The sequence below is a fragment of the Tachyglossus aculeatus genome, chromosome 10, assembly GCF_015852505.1.
Source record: "Tachyglossus aculeatus isolate mTacAcu1 chromosome 10, mTacAcu1.pri, whole genome shotgun sequence".
Taxonomy (NCBI): Eukaryota; Metazoa; Chordata; class Mammalia; order Monotremata; family Tachyglossidae; genus Tachyglossus; species Tachyglossus aculeatus.
In genome coordinates, this window is record NC_052075.1 from 39918096 (window position 1) to 39937643 (window position 19548).

The 19548-nt window shown below is 42.8% G+C and overlaps 1 protein-coding gene across 3 annotated transcripts in view; it reads right to left on the minus strand.

Moving 5' to 3' along the window:
* Window positions 1–1946: 1946 nt before the first annotated feature.
* IQUB (IQ motif and ubiquitin domain containing) overlaps window positions 1947–19548 on the minus strand; it is a 53751-nt gene continuing 36149 nt past the window's right edge. For all 3 annotated transcript variants that reach the window (XM_038753221.1, XM_038753220.1, XM_038753222.1), the window contains 5 exons: window positions 16581–16751; window positions 13506–13682; window positions 12272–12523; window positions 7781–7966; window positions 1947–2353 (listed from right to left, as the gene is read on the minus strand). In XM_038753221.1, coding sequence (XP_038609149.1) covers window positions 2150–2353; window positions 7781–7966; window positions 12272–12523; window positions 13506–13682; window positions 16581–16751 — 990 coding nt within the window. In that variant the 3' untranslated portion in view covers window positions 1947–2149. The remainder of the gene's footprint in view (window positions 2354–7780; window positions 7967–12271; window positions 12524–13505; window positions 13683–16580; window positions 16752–19548) is intronic.

The window sequence follows — 19548 nt, forward strand, 5'->3', positions numbered from 1 at the left end:
CTGTTTTTTTAAAGGTATATGTTATGCACTTACTATGGGTCAAGTACTGTTCTAAGCGCTGGGGTAGACTCAAGTTACTCAGGTTGGACACAGTCCCTGTCTCACATGGGACTCACAGTCTAATTGGAGGGAGGAGGATTTAATTCTCATTTTGCTGATGAGGTAACTGAAGCACAGAGAAGTTAAGTGATCTGCCCAACATCACACAGCAAGCAATTGGTAGAGCTGGGATTAGAATCCAGGTCCTTCTGACTCCCAGGGCCATGCTCTCTCCACTAGGCTGCTTCACTGTGGGCAGGGAATGTGTCTACCAACTGTGTTGTGTTGTACTCTCCAAGAGCTTGGTACAGCACTCTGCACACAGTATACACTCAGTACATACCACTGGTTAATTGATTGGATTGAAAAGAGCAGACACTCACTCATACCCATACTGGAGAGTCCTTTCCAGGTGATGTTCAATAACCAGTGTTGAAAAAAAAAAAAAGATAAAGAGTATAAAAACCAGGCGCCTGCCTCTAGTAGAAAGAGCCCAGGCAGAGAGTCAGGAAATTGGATTCTAGTTTCTGCTCTGATACTGACTCAGTTTCACAATCCACAACATGGAACTAATAGTACTTACCTCTTCCTCCCTTTCAAGAATGGTAGGTGGATAAAAGGAGATAAAAATGTGAGCATAGAGCATTCTTGGAAGGAAAGTCACCCTATATCAAAGGAATGTTATTATTACCATTAGATGGTCTCATGAAATATTCCATTTGATCCCTTGAAAATCCACACGTCTGACAAATTTTACAACATGTAGCCATGAAAATATTTGCTTGAGGATTTCTGTTTAAAGGTGGAATGAGTCCCCTGAAGTTCTTGGGAGGATTACTGGATTTGCACAATAGAAATTCAAAGATTGGTGAGATTGTTATTTGGCTCAAATTGCTTAGTTGCTAGTAATTGGGAAAAAAAATAAATACAGGTTGAGAAGACTATTGAGAACTGCCAAGTGCAAGCATTAGCAGGGAATAAAGTTAGAGGAGAATGGACAGAAGGAGGGAAAAGAGGGGAGAGAATGTTGGAAAGAGAAGGAAAAGAAAAGAGAGTGGAGGTGGGGCGGAGAAAGAGAAAAGGAACAGTAAGAAAAGGAGGAGAAAGAGGGAGAGGTAGAAAGGGAGAAGGAGGCTAGGTTCAATTAAGCAAGCCATTTTCTTTTGCTTGGAGAAAAAAGGGAGTTTATCTAGAGTAAAGAAGGCAAAGTCCAGGTCATATTCCACCTCAATTGTCATGATGTACACTCTGGGCATCACTGGCCCGGTTCCTGGACTTCACCAGTAAACAAAGTATTATATCACCTCAGCATATGGCCCTGTTTCTTTCCAAATGAGGGGTCTGTGAGGGGAAGGGGCAGGCACTGTAGAGAGGTGAAGAGGATCAGGCCTGGTGTAAGTTCTCCACTCAAGTAAATGACTTGGTTGAAGAAAAAGAGATTGTTTAAGGCTTCATTTGTAGGGAGCAAGATCTTCCAAGGATCCTGCTTTCTTTGCCCGGGAGAGCTGCTTCTCCCTCCTTTGCTGCAGGCAGCTCCTGAGACCATTCAAAGTGAGGCATGATGGGAAACTGCTCAGGTAGGGCCCACTGCCAACCAATCAGAAGATAGCTTTACAGGGCAAGATATGAAAAACGGATAACAAAAGCCTTCTCAAACTAGACCTAACACTCTCCATGCAGAGATGGTATCTAATCTAATCCTATTTTTACAAGTTTCCAAGAAAGGGGATTCCAGCCTATAACAATCACTGCCAAGGAGTTCGTCTTTATAGCCAACTAATTCCTTATGACATCTCAAATTCAGCTCTTCTTGTCTTAGAAAGATATGTCATCGGTAGTGTATGTTTTTTATACAAGTTTCAAACAAAGAAGAAAATTGCAAGTTTTGAAATAATATATCTTGATATATTAGGCTCAATACTTGCTTTTTAATTTGAAAACCCATCAGGCAGTTTCGCATTAGATTGTAATCTTATTGGTCTTGTCAGGAATTGAGCACTACAGCAGGGAAATGTGACTTTTTACAATTTGCTGTATTATCCACAAGAATTATGCCACCCCAAAGAGTCACCATGTTTTATGCTACCTAACTACCACTCTCTCAAATCATTTACTGAGGACACTGCTGCTGTTTGAATGATTTCGTCTCTGAATTAGCGTGAATAGCCCCGGCCATAGAAAGAGCAGCCGTGCTCATTTTTTCCTCCTCAGGCTGGCCGAGTAAAAACGAGGACACCTCTGGGATGCGAGCAAAATGATTCCTTGCGAGGATGTGCTTCTGTTTGATCCTCTGAATAAATAACGTTTCATATGCCTGAAATGGAAGAAATCCCAATTCTGTTAAGCATCGCAGGTATGGCTACTTAAAACAACAGCACTCTTGTAAAAAGCCAATTACTCTAATTCAGCTAGGCTTCTTAGGTGAACATTACTTCCGTGTCCTTGGTGACTTGAGCAACCATGTTGGTGACCTCCAAATTCATCTTCTCTGTCTTAATTCTTCAACCTCTAGTTTGTCACTCAGTCAATCATATTTATTGAGCACTTACTGCATGCAGAGTGTTGTATTAAACGCTTGGGAGAGTACAGTACAACAATATAACAGACACATTCCCTGCCCACAACAAGCTTTCTGACCTGGAAGAAGCATCTCCATCTTAATGTCCCTTCCATCAGATTAGCAATCAATCAATGGTAATTACTGAGTACTTACTATATGCTGTGTGTACAATGTAACAGAGTTGGTAGACACGTTCCCTGACCATAAGGAGCTTACACTTTTAAAGAGGAGTTTACTGTCTAGCAGGCTTCCCTCTGGACATAAATGATCAGTGGGAGTCTTTTTGGCATTTGAGGAAGTGCATAACCCTTTCAGATTTAGCTCCTGTTTAGGCACTACTGCAGAATTTGCCTGAAACAATCCAATGCCCCTGGCAGAAATTATTTCCAGGTCACTGAATGGATCTGGCTTGTGTTGGGGCAGTACCTTGGTTCATCCAGAGAGAGAATGAAAAGAAAAAGGTTTGATTTTTTTCAGATTTCCTGTTCTTTGTCTCCCTTAAATCACTCACTTTTCTATTTGGTGTATCCCGCTCCTTCCATGTGGCAACTAATCCATTAATATTTCTGACATCATGCCAACTTGTACTTCCCAAGTGCTAAATGTGATTGAATAATGATGTTTTTTTCAGCCTCCTTTGACTCTCTTTTCCTGGTGCTTTTTCTATACTAAAAATTCCCACTCTTCAGTTCTATTTCCTGAAAATAATTGTGGCATTTGTTAAGCTCTTACTATGTGCCAGGCACTGTACTAAGAGCTGGGGTAGACACAACTTAATCAGGTTGGACACAGTCCATGTCCAATATGGGGCTGACAGTCTTAATCTTCATCTTATAGATGAGGTAACTGAGGCACAGAGAAGTTAAGCGACTTGCCCAAGGTTCTACAGCAGACAGGTGATAGAGTCAGAATTAGAATCCAGGTCCTCTGGCTTCCAGGCCCATGTTCTTTCCACTAGGCCACGTTGCTACTCTCCGAATTCTGCTAAACGTCTCAGAAGAAACTTCCATCTCTATTTAACTACAGCATCCATCAGGTCAGCTGGGGAAGCTTCTTCCTTTGTGGCTAAATGTCACCTCTTAGACTACTGTTCTTTTTCAACAATCAGGTCACATTTCTCCATTCTTCAATCCTTTTGCTGGTTCACATTGGTCTTCCACATCTACACTGTATTTCCTCCACCCCCACTTCCATTTCTGCCTTTCATTTCCTCCCAGTATTAACCCTGCTCTGTTTTTTTTTCTCCGTAGCCTCCCTAACATCTACATCCCTTCTTTCCTTTCATCACTGTGCTTTTTTTTTTCTTTGCTGCCACCCTGTATGTGGGAAAGCTAATGCCTTTTCTGCCAGGCAGTTACCAGCCACCCAGCAACCTGAGGGGGCAATTTGGGAGAAAGAAGGTCATCTTGGTAGAAATCTGGCTAGGGCCTGCTGTCCTCCAGAAAGCTCTGCCCCCCAGGCCTGCAGAGAGACTCCCCTCAGAGGAGTTGGGCCTTGTTCTTTAAAGGGTCACTGGACTGTCCTCCTCACTGCAATCATCCTACTCAAGGAAAACAAAAGCCCTTCGTTCTCGAGCTGAGTCACCTTCCAATCTGCTTTGTATTCAGTCTGAATCATTGCTATCAATTTTCTAGCAGTCCATAGAGTCAAGCCACGTCTTTCTCTATGACTTGTTTCCTGATACTAAAGACATTTAACCACTAATAAACATTAACAAGATTGGAGTATTGATATGGGGACTCCTTTTTATTTCTTTATTAAAATGGACAGAGTCGTCTGAAAGCTGAAGAGTCTGAAAGTGTTTAGGCCTCCAGAGCAAGGATGAATGTGTGACCTTCTCTGGTCCTTGACTGGAGAGAGGAATTGTAACCAGTGACTTCAATTCCTCCAGACCCTCTCCCTGCCTTTAGCCACTTGTGCATAACAATGTACAACCAAAACTTGGGGGGGGTCCTATCTGTGTCCTTGGATGTGACCGCACGTGTCTCTTCTCTCCAGTAAGATATTAATATTAATGATAATAGTAGTATTTGTTAACTGCTTACTATGTGTCAAGCACTGTTCTAAGTGCTGGGGTAGGTACAAGCTAATTGGGTTGGACACAGTCCCTGGCCTACACAGGGCTCACAGTCTTAATCCCCATTTTACAAATGAGGCACAGAGAAATTGATTGTCTTGTCCAAGGTCACACAGCAAAGTGGCAGAGCTGGAATGAGAACCCAGGTTCTTCTGACTCACAGGCTCATGCTCTATCCACTAGGCAACACTGCTTCTTGGAGGCGGCTGGCTCTGTGACTTCTTTCCATGTGCTTCCTTCAGAGTCTGGAACTGTGCTCTGCCTCAGTGGGCCCACATTACACCCTGTGGACCGATTAGGTTATAAGGCCACACTGGGAAAATTGCCTGAACTGGAGGTACTTTAGACCTAAGATGTTTTGGCATAATACTGAGCACCCTATAAATAAGCAACAGAACATTTCATTTGATCCTCCAGTGATCAATTGCTTTTACTGAATGCTTTACTGTGTGCAGAGAACTGTACTAAGTCTCTCTTTCCCTGTAACATTATACTCTCCCCACTTCAGTCCATCCTTCACTCTGCTGCCCGGATCATTTTTCTACAAAAACATTCAGGACATGTCACCCCGCTCCTAAAAATACTCCAGTGGTCACCCACCCACGTCCGCATCAAACAAAAACTCCTCACCACTGGCTTTAAAGCACTCTACCACCTTGCCCCCTTCTACCTCACCTCACTACTCTCCATAGACAACCCAGCCTGCACACTTCGCTCCTCTAAGGCCAACTTTCTCACTGTGCCTCGATCTCTCCTATCACGCTACCGATCCCTAGCCCACATCCACATTCGACCCCCAGCCCACGTCATCCCCCTGGCCTGGAATGCCCTCCCTCCACACATCCGCCAAGCTAGCTCTCTTCCTCCCTTCAAGGCCCTACTGAGAGCTCACCTCCTCCAGGAGGCCTTCCCAGATTGAGTCCCCTCCTTCCTCTCTCCCTCCTCCCCCACCCCATCCCCCCCTTACCTCCTTCTCCTCTCCACAGCACCTGTATATATGTATATATGTTTGTACATATTTATTACTCTATTTATTTATTTATTTTATTTGTACATATTTACTCTATTTATTTTCTTTTGTTGAAATGTTTTGTTTTGTTCTGTCTCCCCCTTCTAGACTGTGAGCCCACTGTTGGGTAGGGACCATCTCTATATGTTGCCAACTTGTATTTCCCAAGCGCTTAGCACAGTGCTCTGCACAGAGTAAGCACTCAATAAATATGATTGAATGAATGAATCCTGCCTCTGGCCTGGAACACCCTTCTGTCTCAAATCCACTATATAAATTTCTCTCCCCAACTTCAAAACCTTACTGAGGGCACAGCTCCTCCAAGAGGCCTTCCCAGACTAAGCCCTTCCTTTGTTCTTCTCCCACTCCCTTCTGCGTCACCCTGACTTGCTGCCTTTGTTCTTTCCCCCTCCCAGCCCCACAGCACTTATATACATATCTGTAATTTATTTATTTGTATTGAAGTCTGTCCCCGATGTGTCCCCCGCCTAGACTGTAAACTCATTTTGGGCAGGGAATATGTCTGTTTATTGTTGTATTGTACTCTCCCAAACTCTTAATACAGTTCTCTGCACACAGTAAGCGCTCAATAAAAACGACTGAATGAATGAAAGGCTGGAGGATGGTCAGCAACTTTCTGTTTTTGAAATGCTTTGCCTTTCGATGACAGACGGGAAGGGAATTAATGAACAGGTCCCGGACACCTCCACGAAGGACGGACCCATGTCTGGCCAGAACTGTTCCCAGTTTCAAAGTATAACTTTTTCATCAGAGAGCAAAACCCCTCCTCCCACCACTTTTTTTCCCCTCTCTACTGCATTTACAGCTTTGAAACCTCACCCTTGTGAGTGTACCCACTGACTGAACCTTGCCCCTTTCTCCCTTTCCTCATCATCTGGATCATCGGCCTTTGTGTTGCGGAGGCTGTGGTACAGATTCCCAAACAGCATCAGAGAACTCCTGTTCTGAAGGTGACAGCCCTCAGGGAAGAGGGTAATTTATTCAGCGTGGGCTGCTTCATCCTGAGCATCTCTATTAATGAGGGGGTTGCTTTGGACCCTTTGCTGTAGGCCAGCTGCCCCCTGGAATCCAGGCTGAGATTAGAGGTTGGCTGACTGACTTAACTACTGGCAGGCTGGGGGCCGGGGGTGGGGGCCAGAAGGGAAGACAGAACGGGAACTTGTGAGGCAAATGGGCTCTCCAGCTCGCTGCCACTCTTGGAAACAGCTAGCCTTTAAGTACACTTGTGAACATGGGAAGAATTAATTTGCTACTCCACAGGACCAAATGATCTGTGCCTAGAGACTTAAGAGTCAGAGAGCACACTATTACAGGGGTTTCTTTACATCAGTCTTTTCCTCCACATGTGGGATTATTGGTGTAAAACCTCAATACCCTCTGAGGACCAGCAGATGGGTTTCTAGATCCTAAACAAGCAGCAGATATACCTGGTCTGTGGCTGCAATATACTACTCATCAAGAATTTCACATGTGCATTATAAGGTAGTCTAGGTGCTTCTAATGGTTGCTGTTCCCATCTCAGCAATATCTTCATCTTTGGGAAGGACTGTGGCCTAGTGGAAAGAGCAAGGGCTCCGGAGTTAGAGGATCTGGGTTCTAATCCCAGTTCCATCACAATCTTCAATCCCTCATCTGCAAAATGGGGACTCGATACCTGTTCTCCTTTCTACTGTGATCCCCAGTGATCCATGCTGCTGTGAGAAGTAGCATGGCCTTGTGAAAACAGCACAGGCCTGGGCGTCAGAAGGATATGGGTTCTAATTCTGGCTCCGCCACTTGTCTGCTGTGTGACCTTGGGCAAATCATTCACTTCTCTGTGCCTCAGTTCCCTCATCTGTAAAATGGGGATTAAGACTCTGAGCCCTTTGTGGGACAGGGCTGTGTTCAACTGATTATCTTGTATCTACCCCAGAGCTTAGAACAGTGCCTGGCACAGAGTAAACGCTTAACAAATACCACAATTATTATTATTATCATACAGAACTTGATTATCTTGTATCTCCCTCAGTGCTTAGTATAGTGCTTTGCCCATAGTAAGCACTTAAGTATTATTATTATCTCCATTCTACCTTACCTTTTCAACACTGTTCAAGTTGAGATGAGCAGTGGCCTCGTCTTTGGTTAGAAGGATGCAGTTCCAAGGTGACCACTCAATGTTCTTATCCCATCTGACCATGGTTAGATTATAGAGATCATTGCAAGCACTGAGGGCTGACTGACATTTCCAGATTTTCTCCACTATGTACTGTAGGTCTGGTAGCTGGAGGTAGAAGCAAGCCACAGTCAATCAGTGGTAATATATTGAGTGCTGACTGGGTGCAGAACACTGTACTAAACCCTAGGAAGAATACAATAGAGTTGGTAGAAAGGATCCCTACCCTCAAGGAGTTTATAATCTTGTGGACTGCTCGCAAGCTTGTTTTCGAGTGAATGGCTATTCTGAGTTCTGACCACATAGCCACTTTAATGGTCTACTATGGGAGTGTTGCTTTGGATGAAATGTCTTTGATGTTTATTTCATTAAATCTTATGGCTTGCAAGTGATATCTAATGGCTCTTATCCCTTCCCCTGCATTAGCCTTGGAATGTTTTTATTTCTCCTTAGTTATTTAAAAAATAATCAGATAATAGTGTAGCTCAGGTGACAGTCTAGCAGACCATCTATGACATTTTCTGCACATCGGTTCATCACTATTAGCCCCATCATCATCATTAGTATTTATTAAGTGCTGACTGACTAAAAGTGGAGAATAATCCTATGACTTTGCAGTTTAGCTGCGGGCCTCCAGGATACACGGTGGTAGAAAGAGAGTCAATTCTATTTATTGAGCACTTACTGTGTGCAGAATACTGTGCTAAGTGCTTGGAAGAGTACAATATAAAGACACATTCCCTACCTGCATGAGTTTACAGTCTGGAGGAGGCAAGGGCTTACACTTTCTCAAAGACCTTGTGGAAAAAATTTAATCTCTCTCTGGAATCTGTGCCTAAAAAACTGAAGATAACAATATTGATCTATGGCCAACACTCAATTCAGTTATTCAGGGGGCTGAGGATAACCAGGTGAGTTTCTGGGCTGAGATCAGGCAGATTTTCTCTACCTCCTCCCTCCTCCTGCTAGCCTTTGGGCATTTTGCAGCTTATTAGCATCTCTTTCTTTAGTAAAGATAAGAGGAGAAAAAAGAGGGAAATTTTATAATAGCCAATTTTGCTGCTTGTAAGTAGTTCTGGTAAAAAAACAAAAGATGGGTGAGAAAGGCATTTAAATCAATGGTTAAGTGAAGAGTGAGATCAATGGGCCTTCTAGACCAGAATTCTGAATAGCAACCAGTTGCTTGGAAGAATTGAGTGAGGGTGCCTTCCATATCTTTAGGGCTGAACCAAATAAATTCTTGCACTTTTTCCTACTTCATCACTTAATTTCCTTCTAGTAACCCATTTCTGAATGCATCCGCAATTTTTTATGGTATTTATTAAGCACTTACTATGTGTCAAGCACTGTTCTAAGTGCTGGGGGAGATACAAGTTTATCAGGTTGGACACAGTCTCTGCCCCACACGGGGCTCAGAGTCTAAGATGCAGGGAGGATGATTTAATCCTCATTTTACAAATGAGGTAGCCAAGGCACAGAGAAGTCAAGTGACTTATCCAAGGTCACATACCACCGATTGGCAATTGGCAGAGCTAGAATTAGAACCCAGGTCTTTTGATTCCCATGCTTTTTCCATTAGGCCATGATATTTCTCTAACCAAACCCTTTTCAATCTGCTTATACTTTCATCCTTCCACAAATTCCTGTGAAAACAAATACCATACATGTAATCACCTACTGGGTAAAGAAGGGTTTTGTTTGATGTGAAACTACCTCTTTGGGCTTTCAATCATGTCCCCTCAGAGTTTTTGTCTTTCCATTCATTCATTCAATCGTATTTATTGAGTGCTTCAACTGGAGTCCTAATGTTTTCAGCCTACCGTCATACAGAAACTACTCCTGCCTTCACCAAAATCATCCTGACTGTTCTCTTTCTTTCTGTCTCCAGCTCTATTCTGTCCTTCCTAGGATACAGCAGCCAGAACACCATGTAATAGTTCAGTATTCCAGTCTTCCACTAAGGCTCACCAGAAAGGTGGTGTAGCCTAGTGGAAAAAGCACAGGGTTAAGAATCAGGAGATCTGGGTTCTAGTTCCCGCTCCACCACGCTTGCTGGGTGACCTCGGGCAAGTCCCTACACATAGAATGGGGATAAAATATCTTGAGAAGCAGCATGGCCTAGTGGATAGAGCATGGGCCTAGAAGTCAGAAGGACCTCAGTTCTAATCCACTTGTCTGCTGCGTGGCCTTGGGCAAGGCACTTCACGTCTTGTGCCTCAGTTTGCTCATCTGTAAAATTGGGATTAAGACTTTGAGCCCTATGTGGAACAATGAGTGTGTCCAACCTGATTAACCTGCATTTACCCCAGTGCTTAGTACAGTGCCTGGCACACAGTAGTAAGCATTTAACAAATACCATAAGAAAAAACTGTGGAATGGCACGTTGCACCCATATGGGTTGTTCAGCCCCTCCAACAAGCAAAGACAGAAACCCACCTTTCAGCCACATAATCTTCAGATAGAAAAGACAGCTCTCTTTACTGAGTTGATACAAGGAGCATTAGCAATTTATAAGAAGATTTAACATTAAAAAACCCACTAATTCAAAACAGCCAAAATCCTCCCCGATATTAAAACAGAAAAACTGACGCAGTTGAAAAAAAGTGAACTTATAAACTTGTCACCAACTGCTGTTAAAATAATAGTCTGCTACTGGAAGACAGAAAGAAAATGACCCTGTCAGAAGGCTTACGATGAGCAATCTATAGTAGATTTTGATGTTTAATCCACACTGTACATGGGAAACCATTTCCAAAGTATTCCTTTTTGTTCATAACAATCCTTTCAATTTTGTGACACCTACACTTTTTCTTGATGACAAATACAAAATGACACCAAGCCCTGGAAACTAGATTTAGTGACATAAATTGCAAAAGCGAATTTATGCAATAATGAATACATGGACACTGTTCCATAGGTCTCTGCTGGGATGAAAAGAAGAAGTCATTTCAGGAAAGACAAATTTCCAAGAGGTACCTGATAATAGCTTATCCCCCAGGGCAATGGCTGCAATAATGGACCAATCCTGGTTGCAGTGGTTGAACTCACTCTTAAAGGTTAATGACATCTTAGAGATAATCACATAGGTAGATGAAGAAACTACTAAGTAGACTTCTTTTAAGTAGCTCATCTTTTTCTTCATTTTAATCATTGTACATTTGCTACTGATAAGCTCTGCCAGTCACTATTCCCTCCAAATTTGAACTATTAGATTAGAGAACTGGAGGATCTAAAACTCGACATAACAACAGCCTAATCATTTACTTATTATGGATAGGTACTAATGGATGCTCCACCAAGCCAGGACACATTGGTTCTGACTGTGGAAACAAGATGTTTGGAGGCATCATGTGATAGTTGCCCTCCTGGACTTCATCCTCATCCTCATGGTTAGAGCTGGACAACCTTCCATCCCTAATTTTCCTCCAGTGATCCATTACGGTAAATTCCTTTGTGGGTTGGGAACGTGTCTACCAATTCTGTTGTACTGTACTCGCCCAAACTCTTAGTAAGGTGCTCTGCACACAGTAGGTGCTCAATAAATACCATTGATTGACTGATTGATTGAGACAGTCTGCTCATCCATCAATTAATCCAAACCCTTCTAGCATCTGCTGGTATTTCCTGCTCCCTGTGGGAACAAATTCCATTCACTCTCTACCAAGTAGGTGAAGAAGAAGTGTTTCCTTCAAAGGACTCATTAGAAATTAGGTAAAATATAATTGAAAGTATCCTTTGTCTACCCAAGCATCTTTTTAATCTCCCAAATACAGAGTTTTGCAGAAAATTATTTAGACTGTCAGTGTCATGGGGGGCAGGGCCTGTGTCCAAACTGAATATCTTGTTGAATCTATCCCAGCACTTAGTATGGTGCTTGCACATAGTAAGAGCTTAACGAGTACTGTAGTAATAATAACAGTAATAACAATAACTACAAAACAGTGCTATTCGGTGAAGAAGCTTCAGAACTGGGTCAAGGTTGGGTGAAGGCAGCATCTGCCTGGGACCGATCTTTTAGAGGGCTTGCAGGGTTGGAGCAAGGATGTTTACAAACCAGAATCTCTAGCCATGGCAGTAATTCTGCTCCTTAAACGACTTTCTCTCCATCTCAGGTCCTGGGCAGTGTTAGACTTGGGAACCAATCTCAGCCAGGGGAGGGGGCAGTTTAAGGAATGGAATTACTGCAGGACTAGGAAGTTCTGCTCTTGATTCCCTCACCCTCTTCTCCTCTTAGCAAAGGACAGCATGACCAGTGCACCCTGCTGAGAAGAATTAAATGCCCAGGAGAAACACTGGCCCCACTGCTCCCTATGGGAGAGAAAACCAATAGATCAATCCAATAATGGTATTTACTGAACACTTACTGGGTGCCAAGCACGGTACTAAGCACATCTCTGGGGCCCCAGTCCATACCTGTATGAGGAAAATGATGGTGGATTTGTCCTCGTAATTGATTTCTGACTTCCTGAGGTTGTTGAGGAGCAGCTTGAACTGGAGGAAGGCCTCTCGGCACCGCGCCTCGTTGTCCAGCTTGCAGCACTGGCGACAATGGATGTCCTGGCGCAACGTGGTGGTGGAGATGGAGAATTCCGTCGAGGGCAAGTAAGTTTTGCAGCTGCGGCAAAAGCGAATGTTCTTGTAGAGCTTCAGTGGATCTTGGGGCACCTAGATGTGAGGCGAGATGAAGAGGCGCAGAATCATCCAGGTGAAAATTGATGGAGAAAGACAACCGAATGATGTTCATTTAGCAGCCCAGTCTATCAGTGGTATTTACTGAGTGCTTACTAGGGTGCAGAGCTCTGAAATAAGTACTTGGGAGAGTACAGTATAACAGAGTTGGGAGACATGTTCCCTGCCCAAAGCATATTTACAGTCTAGAGGGGAATACAGACATTAATATAAATCAATAAATTATGGATATGAACCTAAGTGCTGTGGGGCTGAGGGATGGGTGAATAAAGGGAGCAAATCCAAGTTAAAGGGTGACGCGGAAGGGAATGGGAGAAGGGGAAATGAAAGCTTAGCCGGCGAAAGCCTTTTGGAGGAGATGTGTTTTTAATATGACTTTGAAGGTGGGGAGAGTGATTGTTGAACATGAAGAGGGAAGGAGAACTAAGAGGCTTAGTTCCTGGCCTATGGCTGAGGCAGGCCTGCCTGTAGCCTAAGGAGATGCAGAACTTGTCTAAGTTTACTCTCTCCTGCCTCTCATTTCCCTTTTGAACTCCCCTTTTCCTTCTCAATTTCCCCTTCTGAGTGCTCTCTCTCTCTCTCTCTCTCTCTCTCTCTCTCTCTCTCTCTCTCTCCCCCCCCTCCCCCCCATCTAGCATGGTTCTGTAGGTATATAATGGACATGTAATGTTTTTCATCCAACCACAAAGAATTAGAAGAACAATCCTTTAGAGATGAAATGTCCTGAGGATGAGGATTTACTGGATGACCCATAAAAGGTTGTTTATCTCATTTGGGTGCCTCTCAGGATAGATGACTTGCTAGATGTTACACTGGAGGCTCACTGAATAGCATGGTCCTAGTAGGCCAACACTGTTTCAGGGCATAGCCATCCAATCTTATAACTATTTCTGTTTTCCTTCCCCAAAATCAGGTATTGTAATTTTAAGGCTAGGACCCAGGTAAGAAGGGATAGTACCTTAAGTATTCTTGCCACTTCAGGGTTAAACATGGGTGTTTTTATGTACTGCAGAAATAATGTGGTGATTCTTTTTCTGAGTCCTTCCAGATTGCAGTCTTTTACTCCTCTCATCATAAGGTCAACCTCTCTGTCAATCAATTCAAGTATTTCCTGGGTCAGCTTGCATTCCTGTTCCTATGATGAAAGCAATGCTACGTGAAACCAAATTGGTATAGAAGAATCACTGAAATAAAGGAGGACACTGAAGTATCAATGGCCAACTGTAAAAGCACCAACAAAATGTTATCTCTAAAACAGGAAAGCAGGTGGCTGCGAAGAGATGGTAGGCTCAAAGCAAACTGAAGGAAATCATTTTCAATCTGCATTTGGCAAGTATACAATATTTGTTACCATAGAAATATGGGAAGGTCGAAAATACCAATTGCAGGAAAGGTTTGGGATAAACTCCAGATCACTATGTACCCAATGGAAAAGTCAAGGATTTTAGATGGGACATCTATAACTGCAGTTATTACACAGTGAACATAGTTCCATAGTCCCCATAGTTCACGAGAAGAACTGTAGAAGAACTGAAGAAAGAGAAAGAGCCTGGAAGTCAGAGGATACAGGCTCTGCCACTTGCCTGCTGTGTGGCCTTGGGAAAGTAGCTTAACTTATCTGTGCCTCAGTTGCCTTATTTGTAAAACGGGGAATAAGACTGTGAGACCTATGTGGTATGGGGACTATGTCCAACCTGTTTATCTTGTATCTACCCCAGTGCAGAGCTTAGTACAGGGCCTGGAACATAGCAGACACTTAACAAATATCATAAAAAAAATTCCTTCAAGTGTCTTATTGCCACAGTCAGAGACGTAATATTAGGTTGCCTGGGTCATAGGTCTAACCCAGTATGGAACTGTATCTGCTTGTTCTTTGGGGGCCACTATTTTTTTATGGTATTTGTTGAGCACTTACTATGTGCCTGGTGCTGTACTAAGCACTGGGGCAGATATAAAATAATCAGGTTGGAAACTGTTCGTGTCCCACTTAGCACTCACAGTCTTAATCCCCATTTTACAGTTGAGATAACTGAGGCACAGAGAACTTAAATGACTTGCCTGAGGTCACACAGCAGATAAGTGGCAGAACACCAATATTAGAACCCAGGTCCTCTGATTCCCAGGCCCATGCTCTTTCCATTAGGTCATGCTCTTTCCATTAGGTCATGCTGCTTCTTGGGGCGAGAGATGCACTGGAAAGAAGTTGGGTGATCAGTGATCTAGGTTGGACCAAGATGCTGCCTGAGGAAAAAGGTTTTCTAAACAAAGAATTCCCCAGGTTACAAAATTTCCACTACAAAGTCCTTAATTCTGCTATTCAGAGTTTTTTCATAATATGTAGACTCTGTCAACAGTGTGTGCAACAGTAGATCTAGAGTGATTTTTCCTGAGCTCTATTTATTGACAGCATGCCCTTTAGACTGTAGGTAGGGAACATGTTTACCAGCTCTGTTGTAGTATACTCTTGCAGATGCTTAGTACAGTGATCTGCACACATTAAGTGCTCAATAATTCCACTGACTGATTGATGGATTGACTGAGCAAAGTGGTACAAGAGGACTGTGAACAGAGAGAATCAGATGAAGTAATCAGGTAGAAAACGGAGGATTGGATGGTAACAGTGTCAGTAATAGAGCTTAGGAAAAATCACCCTACATCTACTTACACATATGCTGTTAACGTAAAATGCCAAATCTACATATTGGAAAAAGCTTTCTCTAGTAAAATTGGTGTTTTACTAGACGTGGAAACTTCATAACCTAGGGGGATACTCTGTTTAGAAACACTTAAACCCTGCATCAAATTTCATGGTGCTTTTTGGGGATCAATTCAAACTTTTATTTGGATTTTTTTTGTTGGGAAGGTATTCATTAGGGAAAACAATTCCTCTTCACTGCTTCTTCATTTACAGAATAAGTTATAAGCCCAAAAATCATGTTATAGTGTTTTCCAGTGCCAGCAAAGCAGATCTCTACTGATGTATTCATTTGTTCAATCAATCCTATTTATTGAGTGCTTACTGTGTGCAGAGAGCTGTACTAAGCGCATGGGAGAGTACAATATAATAATAAAAAGACACATTCCCTGCCCATAATGAGCTTACAGTCTATGCTCCCATAACTGAATTTTCCAGAGAGATGGGGATCTAGGCCTGGAGGCTTGGGCTGGGGTCTGTGGACTAGTTGAGATTCTGGACTCAGAGCCTTCGGAGAGCTCATGCCAACTAGTTCCCAGATAGGTGAATCAAGTCAATCCTAAGTAGAATGGAGAAAAGGAAGAACCAAAAAAATACCAGGGGTAGATGTGGAAACAAAATGTAAATATATAAGTAACCATAGTAATAGTAACAATAATAGTATTTGCTAAGCATTTACTATGTACCGTACACCGTACTCTTACTATGTCCACTGTATTAGGCACTGGAGTAGAGACAATACGTTCTCTGTCATTCATTCATTCAATCATATTTACTGAGCTCTTACTGTGTGCAGAGCACCAAAGTACAATACAACAATAAACAGTGACATTCCCGCACAGGCTTAATAGTCAAAGGGAGAGGAAGAACAAATATTGAATCCCCATTCTGCAGATGATGGCACGGAGACCCTGAGACGTTATGTGACTTGCCCAAGGTCACACAACAGGAAATTGCCTGGTCTCCTACTTAGACTGTAACCCTCACGGGGGAGAGGGACTGTGTCTGACCTAATTGACTCGTACCTACCCCAACACTTAGAACAGTGTTTGACACATAGTAAGCACTTAACAAATACCATTTAAAAAATGGAGGAACTGGGATTCTAACCCAAGTCTCCTGACTTCCAGACCTACACTTTTCCCACTAGGCCACCCTGCTTCTCTAAGCAGTTTTTATACACACATCATTTGGCTTCACTTCCCTTTCATTTTATTTCCAAATTTCACATATCATTAAAACACTACAGCACTTCAATTTATGGGTTCCACCACAGGAAATCCCTGCAAGTTTACAGCCAAACACTCCACCTGAGAGCAGGAAGAAAAAGCGAAGTACCTTCACTGTGTGCTTGAGAGTGAGCAGCACATCCAGTCTCTCGTCCTGAGAGAGGTTTTTCATTACTATGCAATTGTAGATGTCCCGCAGCTCTTTGGCTCTGATCGTGTACTGGGTATCCATTTCAGTTATTTTCCCATCAAGCGCTCTCCAGGTCTTTGGTGCTGCACACTTCAAAAACATTGGCATCAATTAATCCTAGGGAATTTGCACTCTATGTCTTCAAAATAGTTGTTCTGTCCTCTCTCTAGACTGTAAGCTCCTTGTGGGGAGGGAACTAAGCTCCCAAGTGCTTAGTACCAATGCTCTGCACATAGTAAATGCTCAATGCATCAGCTAAAGCAGCAAGAAGAAAAGCAGGAAAAAATGTGTGTTTGGGGCTCCTGAATTGAATATTATCTATCCTCTGACTCCACGATCTCAACAAAGCTTCACATTCATCATCAGGGTAATATGCCTTTTAGAAGAATTCAGAACTTTCACCTAAAGTCAATCAATCAGTGGTATTTACTGAGTGCTCACTATGCACGGAGCACTATACAAAGCGTTTGGGAGAGAACAATACAGCAGAATTAGCAGATACATTTCCTGCCCATAATGAGTTTACAGTCTACAGCACATTTATTTTAAAACATGGGATTATATAAACTTAGACTCATAGCTAAGCTGTCCTTCACTTTGTCAGAGGATGCGCGCATTGGTGAAATCTTATCCACGTGTTTGGGCTGCAAAAGCTGATGTACCATCAGCCCTCAGCCGCATTGGGTGCATGTGAATACCGTTCCTCACTGCACTGGTGCATTTGCAGTCTCTGAGAGCTAGCTCTGTTTTGAGATGGCCTCTTAGGATCCCAGTCTTGGAGAGACCCCTCCACCCAGGCCCCTACACCCAAGGAGAACACTCCCTTACTGCCTTCCAGGCTGACCTTTATGTTGCAATTGTCTCCCAACAGCCTGCACCTCTATCATAATTCCACAGAATGTGCTTCACTGGGTCTGTAGAACATTGCTTCTGCCCTCTCAGCTCACCACAAGTGTCCCCCAGCTATAATCTAGCTGGGACATCCGTTGAATATGTATGTTGTATCTTTCGTATGGAAAAATACATTTCCCTGGAACCTAACCTCCTTGTTTACATGAATTCTTGTGGAAAAATGGACTTTGCTCAATAACCAGTCACATTTTTCACATCCATAACCAGGGCATTAAGTAGCGAGTCACTGAAAACATAATCTACAGAGTTAATCAAGGGACTGGATGCTAGAGTAGTTGAGGGCAGTCCAGGTTAATGTGGAAAATGACAAACACTTGATCAGAGAATCAATAATAGCCTAGGGGATTATTTCACAGGACTAGAAAACAGTATGCAAGTTTTACATGGGACAAAGGCATAAACATAGCTGGGAACTGCTCAGTCTGGGGAAGAGCAAATAAGATGGGACATGATAAACTAAGAAATCTTTGGAGACTCTACTGAGTTTCAGTGGTATTGGAATAGCACAGAAACACCACTGGGCAATAGAGGAATGGAAAGGGGTTCAAAAAAGGTATAGGGAAGAAAAAAAGAAAAATGGGAAACATTGAAAGAACAATGTGATTTTTTTGTGGCTGCCAATCATTTTCTATCACTTGTCATGACACATCTCTCATCCCATGATCGCTTATTGTGGGCAGAGAATGTGACTATCAATTCTGTTGTATCATACTCTTCTGAGTGCTTATTACAGTGCTCTGCACAGTAAGTGCTCAATGAATGTCATTGATGAACTGAATGGAGGCAGTGATCACCCAACTTCACAGAAGGACTTTGCTGCCTGTCTATTTCCTTCAAGGTTAGGTGACTTTATCTGCACTTATTTTTTGAATCTGGGCTAGCCAAGAGACTAGGCTTCTTCAAGAGTTTGTCTCCTGAAATTATTTATTAATAATAATAATAATGATGATAGTAATAATGCTGTTTGTTAAGTGCTTACTATACTCCAGGCACTGTACTAAGTACTGGGGTGGATACAAGCAAATCGGGTTGCAAACAGTCCCTGTTCCACATGAGACACAGAGTCTCAATCCGCATTTTAAAGATGAGGTAACTGAGGCCCAGAGAAGTGAAGTGACTTGCCCAAGGTCACACAGCAGACAAGTGGCAGATTCAGAATTAGGGCCCATGACTTCTGACTCCCAGGCCCATGCTCTATCCACTATGCAATCCTGCTTCTTTATTAATAGCTTGTTAATTGTTTACAGGTTGAATGCATTTTTAAGCTGATTAGTGCCTGATATTAGCACCTGTGACTACTTGAAGCCACACTTTGTTCCTGACTGCTTTGCTGGTCTTGAATTTCTTTCTTAGTAAAGTTCAAATCAGTACGGAGTTGGGATGTTGGGGACAGTTGGAGGGAGGCATGGAGCAAGGCAGAAATTAAAGGTCCCAGGTTGATATGCGAAGTTTTCATTCTTCAACTGGAATTTATGTTGCTTTTCTACAGCACTCTAATAATAATAGTATTTGTTAAGCACTTATGTACCAAGCACTGTATTTACTCTTATTAATGGCTGTCTCCCCCTCTAGACTGGAAGTTCATTATGGACAGGGAATGTGTCTGCTAGTTCTGTTGTATTGTACTCTCCCAAGTGCTTAGTACAATGCTCTGCACATAGTAAGAGCTCAATAAATACCATTGATTGATTAATTGAACTTCCAGATTCCCAGGCGTGGTATGACACCAAGAGAAGCTGACAGGATTTATTTGAACAAGAATGAAGGAATGCTAATTGGGGAAGCGATCGACAATGAACATGAACAGAGCAGAGGTAGAGGACAGATAAATTGAGGGATGAAGATTTTGAAGAGATGCCTTGCCTAGGCTATCTTTGAAAATCTAGTCAGAGCCTCAAGGCAATGTTATCAAGGAATCTGATTATTCCATGCCCTTCCTCATGCTTTTGTCCATCCCCTCCCTCCCCTTTCACCC